At 40.8% G+C, this 23,532-nt stretch overlaps 1 protein-coding gene and 1 pseudogene across 2 annotated transcripts in view; both read left to right on the forward strand.

Annotated features, from left to right (window-relative positions):
* Plcl2 (phospholipase C like 2) overlaps positions 1-23,532 on the forward strand; it is a 191,213-nt gene that overhangs the window by 142,224 nt on the left and 25,457 nt on the right. Inside the window, exon 5 of one of the 2 annotated variants that reach the window (XM_027923164.2) lies at positions 23,138-23,247. The exons of the other annotated variant lie outside the window; for it this stretch is intronic. Coding sequence (XP_027778965.1) covers positions 23,138-23,247 — 110 coding nt within the window. The remainder of the gene's footprint in view (positions 1-23,137; positions 23,248-23,532) is intronic. 2 annotated transcript variants of the gene reach the window in all.
* On the forward strand, positions 2,333-9,950 carry LOC114081709 (thioredoxin-like protein 1 pseudogene; annotated as a pseudogene).

Genomic DNA, 23,532 nt, shown 5'->3' on the forward strand with positions numbered 1-23,532 from the left:
CGCAGCTTTGACCAGTGAAATTTCCCCTATGCTACAAATGAATGTGCAGGGAGTTGGGGGAACACTTGACCTTCCTGGGGAACCTTTTCTGTGATCACATCCCAAAGCTGTACTCTCTTGTCACATCTTCTTTCATTCTTCCTTTGTAAACCCACAGTCTCTGAAAGTATTCTTTTCTTTCAAATAGCAACTCTCAGGATTGTTTCACTGCTCTGTTGGGGAGGTTCAGAAGTGACCCTCTCTATGTAGGCTGTTTTAAACTCTAGAACTTGCATTTAAAAAACTGCTTTTTTGGCTACTTTTCTTTCTATTATAATTTTCTATTACAGCTGAAAAGAACCAACAGTTCAAGTAAAGTCCGCAGACAAAATGAATCACCTTTTCCATACAAATACTAGAAAGTTTAGAAGGCTCAAAATATATAAAACCTGATAGATATCCTCAAATATTGAAAATAAATTAGCCTAGATGATCTCAAAGAACTTTTCTGCTTTCAAATGCTATAGTCTGCAAATCCTATAATCTAATATAAATACATAGGGAATTATAAAAGGCAATATATTAGGAATCAGGTAAAAGGGGAAAAAAGCATTCTAAAAATGTTTTAATAGTACTTAGAAATAGATCTTCTTAAAACAAGGAATTTAAAACAGCTTTAACTTCTATTCTTTTGTTATAAGTCATTATACTCATTGCAGGGCATGCTGTGTTGATAACACATTAACATAGTAAAGAAGTAGCACAGTCATGTATTTGTGGACTGTGTTCCATGACAAGGTGTTGTATTAATTACTCATCCAAGATTTTTAATAAGATGAAAGGTCTCTGCTATCAGGGAACATGAAAGGAGTGAGTGGCACAGATAACAGGTGTAAATGAAGCGTGAAGGAAGGAGCTCTCCCTGAGGTTTTGTTGGCAGAGAAGAGGCTTTGAGCTTGGGGCTTGAGGAAATATAGGATTCATATATGTTAAGCAGAAGGACATGGCATTTTAGGTAGGCAAAGCTTAGAATTCTTCATCATGAAGGTGTGCTGTCAGTATGCATGAAATATATTGTCCTGGCTAAAAGGAGATATTTGATCAGGAAATTGTAGAAACTAGGGTTGGAATTCAAGTTGGGCTTAATGATTCAAGCCTCTGATTCAAGGCTAAAGCATTTGGGGTTGATTTTCTAGGCCAACCTTTCCCAAAATCTAATTCAAGGAACATTTGTCATTCTCTTGGGCAAAGGATTTCATCATTAAATATCACAATACAATTTACACCCTTTAGAGAGTCTCAGTGCACACCAGCATGCTAAATGTCCTCCAGTTTAGTTCAGTATGTTCCAAACTTATTTCGTTACAAAGCCCTTCCTTGCTTTGAGTTCTCTCCGTCAATGTCTTGAACACTGAGGAAACTGTTTTAGGCAGCGGGGCCATGAAATCATTCCCCTCGGGGAATCTGATCAACTTTCTTTCTTCCTGTGTGTTTGTGTTCCACTCTGTATTTCCTGAGAGAGATTGTGGAGGCCTGAAATGTTGGCACAGGAAGAGTTGGTGGCGAGGTCTGTTTTAGGTGTGGTATGCAGATCACAGGAGGGTGGTCATGCAGAAATGTCTGGTGAATTGTCAAGAGGACCTAAAGTGAAGCTTGGAATGGAGATATGAGGCCAACAGGTTGAACTGGCTATCATGCAGATGGAAGCACTGCTTGCGGAATGAGTTCTGTCAGGAAGAAAGGACAGGCAGGAGATTCAGAAAGCCCTGGGACACGAATGAGACTGATTCTGAACCAAAGGTCTTCTCCTTCAAAACTTAAAATCATCTCACCATATCTAATCCCTTATCCTGCTCTAATTTGTCTTTTTCTATAACAATCATTATTTTTAAAAATATTTTTTAGTTATACATGGACATAATATCTTTATTTTTGTTTACTTATTGTTATATGTTGCTGAGGATCAAACCCAGTGCCTCACATGTGCGAGGCAAGCGCTCTGCGACTGAACCACGACCCCCCATTATTATTTTTTTTAATATTTATTTTTTTAGTTGTAGTTGGACTCAATACCTTTATCTTATTTATTTATTTACTTTTTATGTGGTGCTGAGGATCAAACCCAGGGACTCACACATGCTAGGTGAGCTCTCTACTGCTGAGCCACAACCCCAGCCCGCAATCATTACTTTTTTTTAACATACATATAATTAACCTATGCTGGTAGATTGATACCTGTCTTCTTCCAGCCAGAACACAAGCCTCAAAGGCAGGAAATCAGTTAATAACATCCAAGCACCAAGAACAGAGGCTGGCACTCAGAAAATGTGTGTTGAGCTGAGCTTAATCCAGGATGCTGCTGTTATCTGTTCATGCATCTAGTCAACAGACATTGGTTAGGTCCTTACTCTCCTCCGATCAGAAGCTGGGGATACCAAAGAAGACACGGGCCCTGCTTTCAGTGGACTGTGGGTGGAGTGTTGAAGAGAGGTGTGTAAGAGCTTCTTGCTGCCACCAGAGTGTGAGTGGAGTAGTGCGTGCCCTTTTCCACAGCCCTAGCCACACTAAGGAGGGTGCTCTGTTTGGGGGTAGATAGTTGAACCAGATTCAAGGCTGGAGTGGAGTTGAGAAGGTGGTTTGTCTAAGAGCCAAGGCAGGTGAGCTCAGGCTCCAGCTGGAGGGAAGATCATGTGCAGGGCAGTAAGGCCCATGCTGGCAGCAGTGTTGGCCACGTGGAGCATCATGTGGCCAATACAGGAGAAGCAAATGAGGCTGGAGAGGCTGGCTAGGGTTTTTAACAGAACATCAGACCAACAAACTGGTGTGTTAGACTGAACATAAAGAATTCTGTATGACCAAATCAACATTCTGATGATCATGCTGACAGGATTTTTTGCTGAATTGGAGTGGAGTGGGAGGAGAGAAAGAGGGGCGTAGTAAGACTGGATTGTTTGTGCTGTCCTGGAGGGATGGAGCTACTGTTCATAGAGATGGGAAAGAGGATGGCACACATTTGAGGGGGAAGAGCAGAGATTTGTTTTTGACAAGTTAGATACCTTGTTGACTTCCAAGTGTAACTTTCTGGGGTGAGGTTGACACTAGAGGTTTAAATTTGGCAGTCCTAGCACAATGGTGCTCTTTCAAGCTGGAAGATTGAGTTATCTCTCAGGTAGAGAATAAGGAGTCCTGGCCCCCTTGTGTTCAGATGCTGGGGAAATGCAGAAGAACTTGCACAAGTGATTGAGGGGCAGTAGACAGAAGGGCAGGATGAGACTTGTATCTTCCGTGGGTGGAGTGAATGAGGTATTGCAAGAAGATGCCACTTTTCTCTGTCAGATCCAAACTGCATGAGAGTCTTCAGCATTCCCATGAGAGACTTCATTGTATCCAACTCATGAAGTCTCAGTGAGAATACAGGGCAAACCGATAACTGTCTCATGAGGATGCATGTAAGTTGGGTCCATGCCTCAGAAAGGCCAAATGACAAGTTATAAGAATTATAAATTATATATACTTCAAGCCAGCAATTCCATTTTTTCAAGAGTTTTTTTTTCTACAGGTATGATTACATACTTTACCATGTACAGTTTTCTTTGTTAATACTGAGAACAACCTAAATGTTCGACAGGGGATTAAATATATTTTATGATATACCCTTATGAGGGAACATTGTGCTACCATGATAAAGAATAAAGAAGTATGTGTGTACATGTGTTCACACACACTGCAGGTATATACATCTATAAGGAATAACTCATATATACACATATCGGTAAAAGTATAAAAACATGAATTTCAAAAGCAAAGCAAAAGAAAACACTGTGTGTTATTTGTAAGTATTTGTTTTAAAAGCTGGGAGGGGAGAATAGCTGTGTGATGTGAGCACATCACTCTCTGGAAGAAAACTTGGGATAACAGTGGGTTCCTGGCAGGAGGAGATCTAGGGGCCTGGGAAATGGGAAAGAAAAGACAATGCCCTGTATACCAGTTTAGACTTTTTAACTTGTTGAACCATATGAGTATATTATCTGTTGAAAATTCAAATAAAAAGAGGTGTAAAAAAGAAAGAGAATCGTGTATGGGGTACAGTGATAAGGGTCTTATGTGTTGTGGTGATTGTGCCAAACTGGGAGAAGGGAAGAATTGATGTATGTGGTGATCCAAGCAAAAATACTCCAGGCATACAAAAAAAAATCTGTTTGTTTGTCTGTTTGCAATGCTAGGAGATCAAACCCAGGGCTTTGTGTGTGCTAGACAAGTACTCTGTTAAAAAAAAAAAAAAAGTACTCTGTGCATTATTGAAGAGGGGTTTTATATTGTATTTCTGGATGAAATTAAATAAGGATCTTGCTAACACAATTCCTCCTGGGATTCTGCCCTCTGGAGTCACATAGCCATGGGTTGAGAATGGCTTGACGGGTCCCACAAAGGACCAAGAGTGATGCAGCTTCAGCTCACCTAGATTTACCCAGATGGAAATGCTGGCAGGGAAAGAAAACCCTCCCTCGGGTAATTCATTCACAAATTGTACTGCTTTAGGCTTGGCATCACACAGATCTTGTCATCCATCTGGGTTTCAGGGCTATATTTAAGAGACCTGGTTTATCTATCCCGTCTTGGGTGGAATGGGATTTAACAGTTCAAAATCCATCTTAAAAATAATGTGGCTTTCCTTAATGCCAAGATTATTTGGCAAGAAGGCCAAGAAAAAGAGACTACCAACTGGAACTGTTTGAAGAGAACTAGGCTGTCCACATCTCCCCAAGAACAAGGGTGAAACACTCCCACGTCAGCAGTGTACCCTCACTCTAGACCCCTGGAGTCTGGGGCAGAGTGTTTACAAAGGCTATTTAAACAGGCACTATGTGGGAATTGGAAAAAAGTGATCCAGATTATCCATTCTTTTGTTCTCTGGATAGTATGCTACCACAATACTTTGTGCAGACCATATTAGATCAGTCCTTTTAATACTGTTGGTGAATTGACCTCTTGAATGAGGTTCCAAATAAACCTGTGTCATGTAGAATTCCATCTTCTAGGAAATATCCCACAACACCAAATTTAGGGAATTTGAAATAAATTAGAATTATAAATATCTAATTATTCTGTCACCATCTAAAAGGTTTACCTTTTGCCTTCAGTTTTTATTTTTCAGCACACACACAGATGTATTTCAACTGGTTATTTATAATAGAAGAGCTTTTTAGGAAAACAAATTTTCAGCTGAAAAACGAATCATTATCTCAATTAAGATTAGTAAGTCTCTCATGAGTGTTTTTCTTAATTACATTTGCTTCTTAAAAAGTTTAGCCATGTGCAACATGATGTATTTTAGATTCATATCATTTAGATTGAGAGAATCCCAACCATAATGTTTGAAAGGTCATCTGCTTTACGTCTGGCAAGGAAGCATGGCATTCATTTCAGTTGGAAGATGAGGCGATGCCATAGTTCTGCCTTGGCCCCACCTCCCATTTAAAGCAAAAACTGCTTCTTCGGATTTTTTTATTATATGTATCATGCTTTTTATTCTTAGGGCTGATTAGATTTCATCTAAGTTCGTTATCTGTGATAGGCAGCAAGAGAACTTAATAGACCTGGAAATTTTTCTTCTGCACATTCGAGGATAGTTACAGGCAGTTGCACTAATGTTCTGAGTTAATTACATCATCTTGAAGACTTTGAACTCATCTATTAATTTTCATAAAACATGATTCTTTTTTGTCATTAAGTTTTAGTCTCCTCCAAACCCTTCCAATATTTAAATTACAAAGTACTTTGAAATAGTAACTAGAAAACTATGTGAAACAAACATCTTCATGTCAAAAATTTGGGCTGTTTAGATTTTAAAGAAATAGCAAAGAAAGAAGTGCTAACTTTCCAAAGATGTTTCTGTACATAAAAATCCAATAATGTACCATCATGTGGCCATACCAGTTCTTAAAATTTAACACTGTAGGTATAAATCAAAAGTTAAATAACTTGTTCCATCCCCACCACAGACCTAGGCCTGACTTTGTTCTTCCTCACATGATCTGTATCTTGCATTCCCTTGAGACTAGAATGGAATTGAACTCTTATAGACATCATCTGACCTTAGGTTTTCCATTGTCCTTCCTCTGCTGTTTGACAATCTACTGTTTAATGCCTTGGTTCTCAAGTTATTTACCACCAAGGAATTTGAGCAAGTTTTCTCCTTGGTTAACATCCCAGAAGAAAAATAGTTCACTGCTTTTCCTTAGGATCAGAAGCTAAGAGTCTTGTAGTCAGAGGAATCTAATTGTAGATTCTTTGGCACAAGACAACCAAGGCTCAAAGGCAACCTTTCTTCAAAATAGCAACATCCCAGGCCCAGCCAGGTCTATGTGTGAGACACAGATCATTTGCTGATTTCTAAGCATTGACTCATATTTCTGTATACTTCATTGGATTTGTGTAATATGTTGACAATCTTCAAATGTTGATACTTTTAAATACAATATGTATTTTGACTGTTAAATAATATATCACATTGTAATTGTGTCATTCTGGCTAGTGGACTAGTTACCTGGTTACTGTTGGTTTTCAGCTGAGGCTTAGTAACATTTAAAGAATTCAATTTCTTTGCCCAAATTAAGTGTTACCTCTTAGTTGAAAAATCATAGAATCTTAGTTCTTTTCCCTTTCTCTTTAACAGGTGCCCCCAGATATTACATTTTACCTTTAAGAAAACTTGGATGAGACCAAGTCTTGTTTGAGAATTGAATTTTATAATGCCATTTAGTTCAAATCAAACTAGTATATGGGACATAGACTAAGAAAAATTATATAATAAAAATGATAATTTTACTAAACAATTAGCTGCAAGATAATGAACAAGTGTACATGACTCTGAAATATACAAATTTATGACAAAAATGTGCTGGCATAGTATTTGGAAGATATTGGAAACAAGCAGGGATATAGATCTTGTTCCTGAGAGAATACCCTACGTCTCATTCCCTCATCATTACTGGCCTGGTTTCTATCTCTGAACCTGAAGATTGCTCTCACAGTGGGAATTCTTATCAGCGTCACTATTCAGCCACGGCAGCATCCACATGATCCAGGCTGCCTGTTATTTTCCCCACGTCTGCCTGGTAGCTTTCCACAAGTCTGTCAGGCAGTGCTTGGGCCATGTAAGCTGAGAGCCACATCCTGTAAGGACATCAGGACTCTTTGGGCTTAAGCTCATATTTTAGAAACTTCTAAATTTTGATTTTGCTGAGGATCATCACAAAAGTAATTTTTCTCAGGATCAATAAAATTCCATTTATTTTCAGAACTGTGTAGGTTTTTCTTAGCTGTGATTCATCCATAAAAATTACTTATGCTTTAGAGCTGGAAAGCTCTCAGTTTCAGCCCCTAATGCTGCAGACGAAGAAACAGAGGCTCCATGGAAAACCTTGGTGTGTGGCAGCAGAACACTATATTTCTCATATTTAAGAAAGTGTTTGAATGGAAATCAGCACAACATATAATCAAGTGACCTGCACATAGTATGTGATCAGTAAATGATAGCCCTCTAACTTGTCTGCTAAGGGAAAGATAGCAGCTCTGTTCTGTCCTTCTGACTTGCAGAGAAGGAGAAGCTGGTTTGGGTAGTGCTGCATCTTCCCATCCTTTTAGATCTGTGGGGCTCCACTTGGCAAGCATCATTAAGAGCCTGCTTGTGAGGGCTGCTGCTGTGCACTGCAACCATCTGAATCAACAGTCCCCTTCCTGAGTGCAGGGACTGTCACTCTAAAATAGATGCAGTATAGACAGGCCTATAAAACATCCACTGATAATGAGCAAACCTGGAACATGCAAAACAGTCAGGTATTTACTTGGTGTAAGTGCAAAGGAGTGATTTCATGCCAGGGTTTTCTAGTGTAGTTAATAAGAAGGAAGGAGGTAGAACTACCTTCTGTAGGCTGACTAGAGGGAGAGCCATCAGAGGGGCCAGGTTTTGTTTCTGAACAGAGTAACACAAGGCTCTGGCATCAGGGACGGAGCACCAGTGGTTGTGATTGAGCTGTGCCAGTTGCTCCAGGGCCTGCATCCTAGGCTCTGGCTGTCAGCTTGTCTGTTGAGGATAGGAGCTAAGCAGAGAGCCCTCCCTAATCACAGCTCAGCATCCTTACTACTCCACTCAGGACACCATGGCTAGCAAAGGCCAGCACAGGGAGTGATAAAGGATTCTGTCTCACTCGTTATGTAACTTTCCAATATAGTCAAATATTTAACAGTTTTGCAGTAGGTATAAAGGGCATTCAGCTCTATCATAGAGGAATTTAATATATTTCTCATTTTCAGTCTAATCACTTAAGTAAAAACATAGGATGTGGGTTTTCAGAAATTTAAACTTGTTTATTACTTTTTGATTCTAATATTAAGTTATTTTAAATGATCCACTATTTGTAATTTATCATGTAGAGTTTTACATTGTACTCTAGAATCTTCCATACATAGCATGTTACCTAGTACAAAAATCCTAATTTGGTATTATACCTAGAGTTTATTTTGGCATTGAATTTTAAAAACCAAGTTATTGTAGTTTCATGTCATCATTTGAATGCTGTAGCCATCTTTACTAATGCCTGTAAACTCAGCCATTATGTTCCAAAACAAAAATTTTAAAGATGTTTTTATGGAAGGGTTATGCTAATAATATATGCACTAGTTTCCATTCCCAGTTTGCTGCCTGTGCTTCTAGAGTCTGTAGCTTTTTATGAAGTGTTTCTCATATTTAAGAAAGTGTTTGAATGGAAATCAGCACAACGTATAATCAAATGACCTGCACATAGTGTGTGATCAGTAAATGCTAGTGGCCTGCCAATTAGTACTATTACTTCAAGAATCAAGAATTGGAGTTTCAAAGCCAGAGGCATTGTGGCCCCCCTTTACCCCTGCCAGGCTCTCTGTGATGATGGTGAGAGTGAAGATGGTTGGGAGTGACCTGATTTATAGCTGGAGCTGAGCACTGCAGGCTCCAGACTCACTGTGGTGAAGTTCACCATAAGAGGGTACCTTAAGATTAACATTTCTGTTGGTGATATACTCTAGAAATGGTCATTGGTGTGGACTATGTTTGAGGATTCCCCCAGCTTTCAGTTCTATGAGTAATAAATATTCACAGGCTGTTTTCTTGGAAGTAGATGTACATCAGTGTCAGGGAACAGCTGCCACCAACAATATATCAAAATAGAAATTGATCAATATCAAGGAGCAGATGCTGTGGGATTAGAGGAAAATATCAAGCAACACGTAGAAAATGACACAGGAAGCAATGAGGACACAGATATTCCAAAAGGCTATATGGATTTAATGCCTTTTATTAACAAGACTGATTGTGGATGTCTCAATGAAAGCAATGAACATGATTTTGACAACTGTTTACAAAAAGACATGACCTTCTTGGAAGTTGACTATGATGAACAGCTACTTATTAGTGTGGCATTCAATCAATCTGTTAAGCTTTATTCTATGAAATTTTAAGGGCCAAATAATAGTCAGGATCCTAAATATGTAACAATTTTATCCACCTACATCAATTTTTATCCTTGAAGAGGAAGAAAGAAGTGAACCAACTCAAGCTCTGGAGCTGACAGAGGATGATATCAAAGAAGATGGCGTTGTTCCACTTCATTCTGTTGTTTTAGAGTTAACAGTGTAACTGTATTTGTTCAGTCTAATCAGGGTAAAGACGAAACAACAAGAAATCCATATTTTACTGTCATTGGTACTCCAGTCCAGGCAACAAATATGAATGACTTCAGATGAGTAGTTGACAAAAAAAAAAAAAAAAAAAAAAAAAAAAAAAAAGGAGAAAGCCACTAAGGTACAAAACGTACTGGAAGACCTATTGCAATCAACTTTGCAGCTCCTGGATAATTGCTTGATTCTCTCCAGAGACTGTCAGTGTTTCGTTCATTGCCATTACCAATAAATCATTGCTTTTGTTCAGACGGTTTCCCTAGTCTTTCTGTTATAATCTTGATACATGTAATTGTAAATAAAAGCCACTGTTTTTGCCAAGCTTAAAAAAAATCAAGAATTGCTCTTATCATCCAAAATGATGAGATCTTTTGTATCAATATTATGGATATTGAACAAGTAATTGCAGAAACAGAGAAGTATTCTGAAAATTCCACATGACAAAGAAATTTCAACTAGTAGTTTAGTTTTACCTCTTGAAGTAAACTTTTTTTCTTAAGTTTCATGTTAGAGTCCTTTTAGATAAAAGTGAAACAAGAAAACAGAACAAAATCTTGTGCAAGATAATTTGAAAACAAATATCTGTATATGTAAACCAGAAAGTCATTAGAAAGAAAAACAGTAGTGTCCTCTCCTCCCTCCTTCCTTCTGGCCTTCTCCTCGCTTGTCTCCCTCCCTTCCTTCTGCAGTGCAGGCTGAGTTGACCAGTTCATAATTCCTACATCTTCAGTCTTGCCTGTCTGATCCTGGTAAGTCACTGGTGTTTCACCCACATGCTGTGGGTTTTAGAATGTTAACAATGTGGCTTCCAGTATCTCAGTCCCCTCTCCTCACTCTTAGTTAGCTTTCCTCAGAGTGGACCCTAGCATTTCTGCTAGGAAACCTCCAGGAGTACTTGTGAAACATGTTCATGCCTGGGCCCTCCGGACACCTCCTGAACCAGAATCCCCAAGAAGTAGAGAACCTGCATTTTCAATGGGCACCTCCAGGGATCCTGCTGTGCGCTGAGGTTTGAGATGCACTCTAGAGTCTCCCTGACTTCCCTGCAGAGCCTGTCCCCATCACCCTCTGGCAGCTCCTCCAACCACATTACCACTCATGCAGCCAGACACTCTGAAAATTCTCTGGATTATTGTAGCAGCTTCCCCTGTGCTTATTTGTCTGCTTTTACAGATTCACACCTGCAACAGGCCCACCCAGGGTTCTGCCCAGCACTGGTTAACCCCCACCCTGGTCCCCATATCTCTTCTCCTTATAATTACAGGAAAATGAATTTTGTAGCAGAACAGTTGGGCTTCTTTGGAGGTGGGTTGTGTGACTTAAGAACTCCTAACCTTTTTGCTTCATCTTGTTTTTGCCAGTTACTTTAAGATTTACTCTACTGTTTAGACAAATAATGTGGATTACCGAAGGAAAAGAAATTCTGCTTTTAAATTTCTTGATAAGATAAGGACCTTGTTTTGTCGGGTTCATTCTTTGCTGTAAATAATTTGAAACACAGGGAGGAGGTTACTGAACTCCAACCCAAACAAGGTCTTTATATTTACTATTGATGTTAAGACCCCAGAAGGCCTCCTGTGACTTATTAGTTTTTGTTTTTTTTTTTTGTAATTTAGTACCAAGATATAATGAATTTTCGTCTTAGATGTATTATTGATTCTTCTTGTTAACATGTATGGACTAATTCAGTTCAAATACAAAAAACTCACTGTATCTCCTGTGTTCTCTAAGAACTGGGCCAGCACTTGTCTAATGGCCCTTGTACCATTCCACCTCATAGCACAATTATTTTATACCATAATCATATCACCAGCTCCTATTAAGAACGGAGATGCTTTTGTTTAGGTTTGGTGGTTGGAAAGCCTGGGGCACTGGGCTCAGACAAACCAAGATTCAAATCCTTCCTCATTTCCTTGGAAAGTTCTGTAGGCTGTCTCCATATTCCTGACAAAGTACATGTAAGTGCCTGGCTGTTGTCCTGTGCTTTTCTTGGTTGTGTGTCCTTGGTCCTTGCACTGGACTTTGCATGTCACTGTTAACAGAGAAAGGTAAGATTCTGCTCTATAGGTCAAGGGGAGAAACCTTTTCTTTGCTTAAAAAATAAAATCAGTATATGCTTCCAATCAGTGGATTAGCTAAATCCAAGCCAGTAGATTTTCAAAGATTGACCTCTAAGATTAAAGATGTGTAAGCCAGAAAAATCAAATAAGGAAATAAGTAACAATGGGACACATAGTCTTAGTTTTTAAAATTCTGGGTTTTATATAACATTTTTCCAGTATTCAATTCATCACTTTTTCATGCTCCTTTTAATTTTGAATTTTGTTTTAAGGGCTGGAAATGAACCCAGGTCCTTGTATATCTGTATCACTCAGTTCTGTATCACTGAGCTACACCCTTGGTCCCCCATTATTAAAGATCTTCTTTAATAATATACTGTACTTCCCTGTGAAAATTTTATTGGACTATAGATATTTTAAGAGGGGTGAAGTAAGGGGGAATTGTTTCATCTCTTTAATAGACATGTAAAATATGAGCTTTTTAGATACTTAGGAACACATGCAGCTATATTCATTTGTGTATATATTTCCACATTTCTTCCTTATCCATATCCTTTTTCAAAAAATCATTTTAATCATGTTTCTTCTTCAAGTCTCCAATCCTTCTCAAGGCAACTTGTCCTTATACTGCCTCTGGCCCTGGTTCTTTCTGTCTTCTGAATTTTCTTAAAGCTGCTTTCTTAAAATCTAGGATGCATGAGTGTCTAAGCTCAGCATTCTCCACTGTTCCATGCTTATATTATCTGTAGGTTCTTATGCGCTAGTTGGAGTTCAGCCCAGTGTAGCAGCTCCTGTCACTGCTCATTACCTTATGGCTAAGGAGGAGTTATATAAGATAAAGCTATCAGCCCCCGGCAGAATGAAGCTTCCAACCACATACCTGGTGGTTGAACAAAACCCTGCTATTGTTCTGTTACACCTGTGTGCCAGTTTTAGAATGTATAACAAGGAAGTATCTGGCCAGGTACTCACAGTCTATGTTCCTATGTTAATGTCATTTACATGTCTCTTCCCAATTTCTTTTCCTCTGTGACATGCTGTCCTCAGAGTTTGCTGCCTTCTTGTGTACAGAGTGCTACTCCCCCGCCGCTTCTCTCCTCCTGTCTTTTCCCTTTCCTGGATTCCAGTCACGGATTTCATCCACCATCTCATGCCTTTGAGACCATGCTGCCTCCTGACTGACAGAAGTATAAACATTATGAATATTAAGGATCATATTTGGAAATCCAGATCTCTTCCAAAACAGTAATAAAATTTAACAGAAGAGGCAGCATATTAGTGCCTTATCTTTAGGGTCCCAACTGATGGGTGAGTCATTGCAGTCCAGTCTAGGGAGCCTCCCACATGTGAAGAGGGGGAGAGGGAGAGAGAGGGAGTGTGTGGTTCAATGCTCCAGCAAAACCCATGAGTTTTAGAAAAGATTGCTGGTCATTGTTTTCATTTTTTCTTTTTGTTTTTCTTCAGTCTGTTAAGCCAAGTATATCCAGTGAAAGGAAGAACTAGACATAGGGGATGCAGCTCGCCATCTGAGCTGGTCACCTGCATTGGGATGCGGGAGGATTAGTTAATCAGGTTGGGGTGTCTTCAGGTACCATCATGAGCAAAAGAGGAGTTGGAGAAAAGGAGAGCTGGTCAGTGTGCTAGTTTCCTAGACAATGGAGTGAACTTTACTCATCACTGTTCTTTCTTGGAACCAGTGAGGTTCTCATGCCTTATTAGCATAACAGGAGGTTGGACCACAGTTCCTATCAGAGAGAGAAGAAAATAGAAAATACAGTTTATTATCTTTATCCTACATGTATTGACCTTTGCTTGATGATTGAAGATTCTAAGGAGTAAAGTTGCTATCAGTCACCATGTAGAGTTGCTTTGAAATGGTGTTGCATAGAAAAGGAATTAGAAATGGGAATGTTTAAGCAAAGAGTAAAGTATCAAAAGAACAGAGAAAATGCCTTGTAATAACTACAACAATTCCACATTATATAACAGCAAAAGATTTGGAACAACTCTACATCCATTGGTAGGGGACTGGCTACCTAATCACCAGCTCATCCACACAGTGGGGTCTCTGGAGCTGTATATAAAGAATGAGCCAGGGCTCTCTATGCTGACACAAGTGATCTCCATTGTTCAATAATGAGACAAGAAAAGCCAAGATCCAGAACAGTATACACAGCGTACTGCTTTGTGTAAGAAAGGGAGGATTCTGAATATGTGTACAAATTTACTTGCACTTGCACAGAGAAACAGTACAAGGGGAAGATAAATTTAAAATATACAAGAAGAGGAGGGATCAAGGTAGAGATCAGGAAGGAAGCAGGACTTATCTGAATACATCTTGATGTGTATGTATGTAGTTCAGCTGTGGAATTATGTCAGGTTTTGACTTAATCCTAAAACAAATTACAACCAAAAAAAAGCTCATGTGTGCACACACACATGAGACTTAATTGAACCTGAGTTACTTTGTTAATGATATAACCCATAGATTAAAGAATTATTCCAGAGGATTAGAAGATGGTGGCGAGGGGAGTGCATTGCCCCCTTGTGCCGCGTCACTGTGTGGGAATGACACGTCAGGGTGGCTAAAGGCTATCTTGTTAGGAATTTCCAGCAATAGTGGGGTGCTCCGGAACCTGGAGGAAGGATTTCCATCGCACGAGGATCGGCTATGGGGACTCAAACGCGAGAGATTTGTCGCATGGAGGGTAACACTGCTTATTCAGCAAATCGCCCCGCGGCTAGAGTCTGCAGCGCGCGCTGGGAAACGAGGAGATAGCGGCGCAGGGATACAGCGCTGCAGTTTCTGCCAGCCGTGCAAGCACGGTACTCAGTGCTGAATTCTGGGTTCGAGACGGGGGAAGGAAGCGGTCCATTTCGGTTCTTCACACCGGTCAGACCACAGAGGAGGCCAGCGGCCACCATCTTGGAGAGCTGACGTCACCATCCCTGTTTTCGACTGACCGCAGCTCATTCAGCCATAGAACAGGTAATTTCAGGCTGCCATTCGCCTGCGGCTTGCAGACAGATTACTCAGGCTCAGTGCCTGAGTGCTTCTTGGAGCCTGCTCTTATCAGAGCATACACCAAGCACGGAGCGGCCGAGTTCCGGCTCCCGGAACTGCCCTGGCCCAGGGCTAAGGAGCCCGCGGAAACTGCTTCTTGGAGCCTGCTCTTATCAGAGCATACACCGAGCACGGAGCGGCCGAGTTCCGGCTCCCGGAACTGCTCTGGCCCAGGGCTAAGGAGCCCGCGGAAACTGCTTCTCAGTCCGGGTCCTGCTGAGGGCCGGTCAGAACTCACCCGTTGCTTTGGTTACTCGGCAAAGGGAACGAAATGCTGCCATTCACATAGGATACCAACATGGCAGAGATCTGATGTCATCAGAAAGCGGCGGAGGAGAGAACTTCATCAATACCAGCGGCGACAGAAACAGTTGGTCTCCTGGTAGGGTGGGTGAGGCACAGACACCCAAGTCTCTCTCGATTTGTCGTCGAGCCAGAGGGGAGGACCCTAATTGGAGAGGGGGTGGAGCGGAGCCGCCACCCGCGCCCACAAGGTGGGCAGACCCGCAACCCAGTGGTACACGGGCGTGGTAGGAGGGGCAGGGCAGAGCCGCCGCCCGCGCCTGCAAGGTAAGCAGACCTGCGACAGACTGGCGGGTCAGGCCCAGCGGCCTGCCAGCGTGGTACACATGTCACCCCAACTGGAGTAGGGGCAGAGCAGAGCCTTCGCCCGCGCTCGGATCAGGCCCCGCCGGTGTGGTGGTCACGTGACCCCAATTGGAGTGGGGGGCGGAGCGAAACCGCCACCCGTGCCCGCAGGGTGAGCAGACCTGCGACCAACCTGCAGATCAGGCCCAGCGGTCCGCAGGCGTGGTAGGAGGGGCAGGGCAGAGCCGCCGCCCACGCCTGCAAGGTAGGCAGACCTGCGACAGACCGGCGGATCAGGCCCAAGAGCCTGCCGGCGTGGTACACACGTCACCCCAATTGGAGTGGGGGCAGAGCAGAGTCGCCGCCCATGCCAGGAACAGGCCCAGCGACCTGCCAGCGTGGTAGTCATGACACCCCAATTGGAGTAGGGGCAGAGCAGAGCCGCCACCCGTGCCCGAAAGGTGGGCAGACCTACGACCGACCAGTGGGACAGGCCCAGTGGCCTGCCGGTGCGACAGACACGTCACCCCATTTGGAGTAGGGGCAGAGCAGAGCCGCCGCCCGTGCCCACAAGGTAGGCATACCTGCGACCGACTGGTGGAACAGGCCCAGCGGCCGGCCGGGGTGGTAGGCACGTCACCCCAATTGGAGTAGGAACAGAACAGAGCCTTCGCCCGCGCCCGGAACACGCCCAGTGGTCCGCGGGTGTGGTAGACAAGTCACACCAATTGGAGGGGGGGCAGAGCAGAGCCGCCGCCCGCGCCTGCAGAGTAGGCAGACCTGCAACCGACCGGCGGATCAGGCCCGGTGGCCTGCGGGCGTGGTACACTCGTCACCCCAATTGGAGTAGGGGCAGAACAGAGCCGCCACCCGCGCCCGGAACAGGCCCAGTGACCTGCCGGCGTGGTAGTCACGACACCCCAATTGGAGTAAGGAGAGAGCAGAGCCGCCGCCCGCGCCTGCAAGGTAGGCAAACCGCCGCCCGACCCTGCAAGGGAGACTTTTCAACTATACAAGAGCAATATAAATATATAGGGGAAAAAAACATTTCAAAAACACAACAGTTTCACCAAGCAGAAAGAAACGCAAGCAGTATGAAAAGACAAGGAAAGAAAGGACCACAAGCAATGCAGGTCAACTCAACTTTAGAAGAGGTAACAGCTGCAGCAGATGGAATGTCAGATAAAGAATTCAGGATATACATGCTTCAGATGATCTGGAGTATCAAGGAAGACATTAGACAGCAAAATCAGACAATGAAAGATCACTTCGACAATGAATTACACAAACAAATCCAGGAAGCAAAGGATCAACTATACAGGGAGATAGAGGTTATAAAATACAAACAAACAGAAATCCTAGAAATGCAGGAAGCAATAAAGCAACTTAAAAACTCAATGGAGAATACTACCAGCAGAGTAGAACACTTAGAAGATAGAACATGAGACAATGAAGACAAAGTATTTCAACTTGAAAAGAACATAGACAGCTCAGCAAGACTGTTAAGAAACCATGAGCAGAACATCCAAGAAATATGGGATAACATTAAGAGACCAATCTTAAGAGTCATTGGGATACAGGAAGGTACAGAACTCCAAACCAAAGAAATGAGCAATCTATTCAATGAAATAATACGAGAAAACTTCCCAGACTTGAAGAATGAGACAGAATCCCAAATCCTAGAAGCCTACAGGATGCTGAATGTGCAAAATAATAAGAGATCCACACCTAGACACATTATAATGAAGATGCCCAACATACAGAATAAGGAGAGAATTTTAAAAGCTACAAGAGAAAGGAAGCAGATTACATTTAGGGGTAAGCCAATCAGGATAACAGCTGATCGTTCAACACAGACTCTGAAAGCTAGAAGATCCTGGAATAACATATTTCAAACACTGAAAGAAAATGGGTTCCAACCAAGAATTGTGTATCCAGCGAAATTAAGCTTCAGGATGGAAGATGAAATTAAAACCTTCCACGATAAACAAAAGTTAAAAGAATTTGCAGCTAGAAAACCATCTCTTCAAAACATCCTCGGAAAACATTACAGGAAGAGGAAATGGAAAATAACAATGAAAACCAACAGTGGGAGGTAGGACAGTAAGGGGGGGGGAATAATCAAAGAGGAAAACAAACCATGTTTAGTAACATAAATAAACAAATATGGCTGGAAGAACAACCCATATCTCAATAATAACCCTAAATGTTAATGGCTTAAACTCACCAATTAAGAGACACAGGCTAGTAGAATGGATCACAAAACAAGACCCAACAATATGCTGCCTACAGGAGACGCATTTGATAGGAAAAGACATACATAGGCTGAAGGTGAAAGGTTGGGAAAAATCATATCACTCATATGGACTTCGAAAACAAGCAGGAGTGTCCATACTCATATCAAATAAAATAGATTTCAAGCCAAAGTTAATCAAAAGGGATAAAGAGGGACACTACATACTGCTTAAGGGAACCATACACCAACAAGACATAACAATCATTAATGTTTATGCCCCAAACAATGGTGCAGCTATGTTCGTCAAACAAACTCTTCTCAAGTTCAAGAGTCTAATAGACCACCATACCATAATCATGGGAGACTTCAACACACCTCTCTCGCCACTGGACAGATCTTCCAAACAAAAGTTGAATAAGGAAACTATAGAACTCAATAACACTATTAATAACCTAGACCTAATTGACATATATAGAGTATACCACCCAACATCAAGCAGTTACACTTTTTTCTCAGCAGCACATGGATCCTTCTCAAAAATAGATCATATATTATGTCACAGGGCAACTCTTAGACAATATAAAGGAGTAGAGATAATACCATGCATCTTATCTGATCATAATGGAATGAAACTGAAAATCAACGATAAAAGAAGGAAGGAAAAAGCATACCTCACTTGGAGAATGAACAATAGGTTACTGAATGATCAATGGGTTATAGAAGACATCAAGGAGGAAATTAAAAAATTCTTAGAGATAAATGAAAACACAGACACAACATATCGGAATCTATGGGACACATTGAAAGCAGTTCTAAGAGGAAAATTCATTGCTTGGAGTTCATTCCTTAAAAAAAGAAAAAACCAACAAATAAATGATCTCATACTTCATCTCAAAATCCTTGAAAAAGAAGAGCAAAACAACAGCAAAAGAAGTAGAAGGCAAGAAATAATGAAAATCAGAGCTGAAATTAATGAAATCGAAACAAAAGAAACAATTGAAAAAATTGACAAAACTAAAAGTTGGTTCTTTGAAAAAATAAACAAAATCGACAGACCCTTAGCCATGCTAGCGAATAGAAGAAGGGAGAGAACTCAAATTACTAGCATACGGGATGAAAAAGGCAATATCACAACAGACACTTCAGAAATACAGAAGATAATCAAAAATTATTTTGAATCCTTATACTCCAATAAATTAGAAGATAGTGAAGGCATCGATAAATTTCTTAAGTCATATGATCTGCCCAGATTGAGTCAGGAGGATATAGACAACCTAAACAGACCAATATCAATTGAGGAAGTAGAAGAAACCATCAAAAGATTACCAACTAAGAAAAGCCCAGGACCGGATGGGTATACAGCAGAGTTTTACAAAACCTTTAAAGAGGAACTAATACCAATACTTTTCAAGCTACTTCAGGAAACAGAAAAAGAGGGAGAACTTCCAAATTCATTCTACGAGGCCAACATCACCCTGATACCTAAACCAGACAAAGACACTTCAAAGAAAGAAAACTACAGACCAATATCTCTAATGAACCTAGATGCAAAAATCCTCAATAAAATTCTGGTGAATCAGATACAAAAACATATCAAAAAAATTGTGCACCGTGATCAAGTAGGATTCATCCCTGGCATGCAAGGCTGGTTCAATATACGGAAATCAATAAATGTTATTCACCACATCAATAGACTTAAAAATAAGAACCATATGATCATCTTGATAGATGCGGAAAAAGCATTCGACAAAGTACAGCATCCCTTTATGTTCAAAACTCTAGAAAAACTAGGGATAACAGGAACATACCTCAATTTTGTAAAAGCAATTTATGCTAAGCCTCAGGCTAGCATCATTCCGAATGGAGAAAAATTGAAGGCATTCCCTCTAAAATCTGGAACAAGACAGGGATGCCCTCTCTCTCCACTTCTGTTCAACATAGTTCTCGAAACACTGGCCAGAGCAATTAGACAGACGAAAGAAATTAAAGGCATAAAAATAGGAAAAGAAGAACTTAAATTATCACTACTTGCAGTTGACATGATTCTATACCTAGCAGACCCAAAAGGGTCTACAAAGAAACTATTAGAGCTAATAAATGAATTCAGCAAAGTGGCAGGATATAAAATAACACGCATAAATCAAAGGCATTCCTGTATATCAGCGACAAATCCTCTGAAATGGAAATGAGGACAACCACTCCATTCACAATATCTTCAAAAAAAATAAAATACTTGGGAATCAACCTAACAAAAGAGGTGAAAGACTTATACACTGAAAACTACAGAACCCTAAAGAGAGAAATAGAAGAAGATCTTAGAAGATGGAAAAATATACCCTGTTCATGGATAGGCAGAACTAACATCATCAAAATGGCGATATTACCAAAAGTTCTCTATAGGTTTAATGCAATGCCAATCAAAATCCCAACAGCATTTCTTGTAGAAATAGAGAAAGCAATCATGAAATTCATATGGAAAAATAAAAGACCCAGAATAGCAAAAACAATGCTAAGCAGGAAGTGTGAATCAGGCGGTATAGCGATACCAGACTTCAAACTATACTACAGAGCAATAGTAACAAAAACAGCATGGTACTGGTACCAAAACAGGCGGGTGGACCAATGGTACAGAATAGAGGACACAGAAACCAATCCACAAATCTACAACTATCTTATATTTGATAAAGGGGCTAAAAGCATGCAATGGAGGAAGGATAGCATCTTCAACAAATGGTGCTGGGAAAACTGGAAATCCATATGCAACAAAATGAAACTGAATCCCTTTCTCTCGCCATGCACAAAAGTTAATTCAAAATGGATCAAGGAGCTTGATATCAAATCAGAAACACTGTGTCTGATAGAAGAAAAAGTTGGCTACGATCTACATACTGTGGGGTCGGGCTCCAAATTCCTCAATAGGACACCCATAGCACAAAAGTTAATAACTAGAATCAACAAATGGGACTTACTCAAACTAAAAAGTTTTTTCTCAGCAAAAGAAACAATAAGAGAGGTAAATAGGGAGCCTACACCCTGGGAACAAATCTTTACTCCTCACACTTCAGATAGAGCCCTAATATCCAGAGTATACAAAGAACTCAAAAAATTAGACAATAAGAAAACAAACAACCCAATCAACAAATGGGCCAAGGACCTGAACAGACACTTCTCAGAGGAGGACATACAATCAATCAACATGTACATGAAAAAATGCTCGCCATCTCTAGCTGTCAGAGAAATGCAAATCAAAACCACCCTAAGATAACATCTCACTCCAGTAAGATTGGCAGCCATTATGAAGTCAAACAACAACAAGTGCTGGCGAGGATGTGGGGAAAAGGGTACACTTGTACATTGCTGGTGGGACTGCAAATTGGTGCAGCCAATTTGGAAAGCAGTATGGAGATTTCTTGGAAAGCTGGGAATGGAGCCACCATTTGACCCAGCTATTCCCCTTCTCGGTCTATTCCCTAAAGACCTAAAAAGAGCATGCTACAGGGACACCGCTACATCGATGTTCATAGCAGCACAATTCACAATAGCAAGACTGTGGAACCAACCTAGATGCCCTTCAATAGACGAATGGATAAAAAAAATGTGGCATTTATACACAATGGAGTATTACTCTGCATTAAAAAATGACAAAATCATAGAATTTGCAGGGAAATGGATGGCATTAGAGCAGTTTATGCTATGTGAAGCTAGCCAATCCCTAAAAAACAAATGCCAAATGTCTTCTTTGATATAAGGAGAGTAACTAAGAACAGAGTAGGGACGAAGAGCAGGAGAAGAAGATTAACATTAAACAAGGATGAGAGGTGGGAGGGAAAGGGAGAGAGAAGGGAAATTGCATGAAAATGGAAGGAGACCCTCAGGGTTATACAAAAGTACATACAAGAGGAAGTGAGGGGAAAGGGAAAAATAATACAAGGGGGAGAAATGAATGACAGTAGAGGGGGTAGAGAGAGAAGAGGGGAGGCGAGGGGTGGGGAGGGGAGGGGGGATAGTAGAGGATAGGAAAGACAGCAGAACACAACAGACACTAGTATGGCAATATGTAAATCAATGGATGTATAACTGATGTAATTCTGCAATCTGTATATGGGGTAAAAATGGGAGTTCATAACCCACTTGAATCAAAGTGTGAAATATGATATATCAAGAAATTTGTAATGTTTTGAACAACCAACAATAAAAAATTAAAAAAAAAGAATTATTCCAACTTCAACACAAAAATTTTACTATGCATTCTCAATAAGATATACTGTAAGGGCACACACAGAAAAATGCTGAGAGTTTTAAGTATGTCTAGCAGTCTTATTATTAGTAGTTGCATTGCTATGGCTAGGAATTAAGATTTTTTTCTACATGAGAGGAAAAAATAAACATAATATTTTAAATGTTATTTTAAAACTCTGAATTAAATTTTTAGTAAGCTCTTTCTGTTAAAAAAAAATATATACGTGTCCTAGATCTGTCTAGTGAAAAGACCTTAGAAAACAATAAAAACTCAGTTAACATTGAACACCCTGATTGTGGAAAGGAAGGTGTCTTTTCTCCCTCTCTTCTCCTTCTCCCTCCTTTCCACCCACTCCCTCCCTCCCTCCCTCATACACATGCATCATGCATACAGTTTCCTTGGGGGAAATAGCTAGCTCCAGGCCTGAGATGGGAAATGTATTTTAGATGGGTGAGTCTGGAATTTCTTGTACCAGAAAGCAAGGAAGGTATCAAAGGCTAATTGGTGATTTCAGTAGGGTGTGGGAACCAGTTTGAAGGGTTTCTATTGGCCAAGGATGGGAGGATTGACTATAAGGGAATATGCAAAAAAAAGTCTGAGTTATAATGACTACAAGTAGAAGGACCATCATACCCTCTCCCCACTGCTCCCCCCTTATCATTGCAGTGAGAAACCTCTTTGATTATTTTAAAGGATGCTGGGGAGTATTCATTTGATCAGGTGAATCCTGGTTAAAGTTTCATAATATAAATTCAAAGTTTAGAGTTCACATCCTTCTCCCCAACCTCTCCCCTTTATGACAGGCTTGGTATCTGAGCTCATATTGACCCTCACTGGGATGGGAAGTTCCTGAGTTTGCATTCTTTGCATCCCCAGTAGCCAGCATTATGTTCTTAGTAGAGTTGAAATCTATCTTCTCAGATTTCAGAGACCTGGGTTCCAGTCCCTGCTTTTCTTCCTTCTCCCTGGGCAACCTTCCTCTCAGAAGCCATGTCTCTCTTCTCTGAATTACAACCCTGTAATAATAATCATGTATCCTTCTGCCCTTCAGAACTGACTCTAAGATGCCTTCCACCTTGTTGGAACCATTTCAGTGTTTCCTCCCTATTACTACATTCTTCCATGGGAACGATTATTAAGTGCTATTAGCAATTGAAATTGTTTTAGCTCTGCCTAGAAAAATGAATATTGCTGGTTCATTACCACAGACTGGATGGCGAAGTAATACGCTTTGTCTTTTTTATTTCTTTCAGCCATGGAATTCCATGAGCACTTACACAGCATAGGCACCAAGGAGGGTCTGAAGGAACGGAAACTACAGAAAGCAGTGGAGAGCTTTACCTGGAATATCACGATCTTAAAGGTATCTACAGAGTTGTATCTGAGGGTAATAGTGCTGTAATTGTTCTCTGCTTGCCTTTCTATCTCAGGATTGTTGTGCATTATCAGCCTTTGAGGCTATACAGCACAGCACAGAAATCACAGTGACAACTCTTCCCCTATAGAGTTCATGGGTACAGTGGCTTGTCACTGGGGCTCAGAAGGAGCACACAGGACTTCTGGTAGACAGACAAAGACTTCATTTTATCCTGGGAGCATTTTAAGGTGCATAAATGCCCATTGGTATATGTGAAGTAGAAAATACTGA

Source organism: Marmota flaviventris, chromosome 1 (assembly GCF_047511675.1).
Source record: "Marmota flaviventris isolate mMarFla1 chromosome 1, mMarFla1.hap1, whole genome shotgun sequence".
Taxonomy (NCBI): Eukaryota; Metazoa; Chordata; class Mammalia; order Rodentia; family Sciuridae; genus Marmota; species Marmota flaviventris.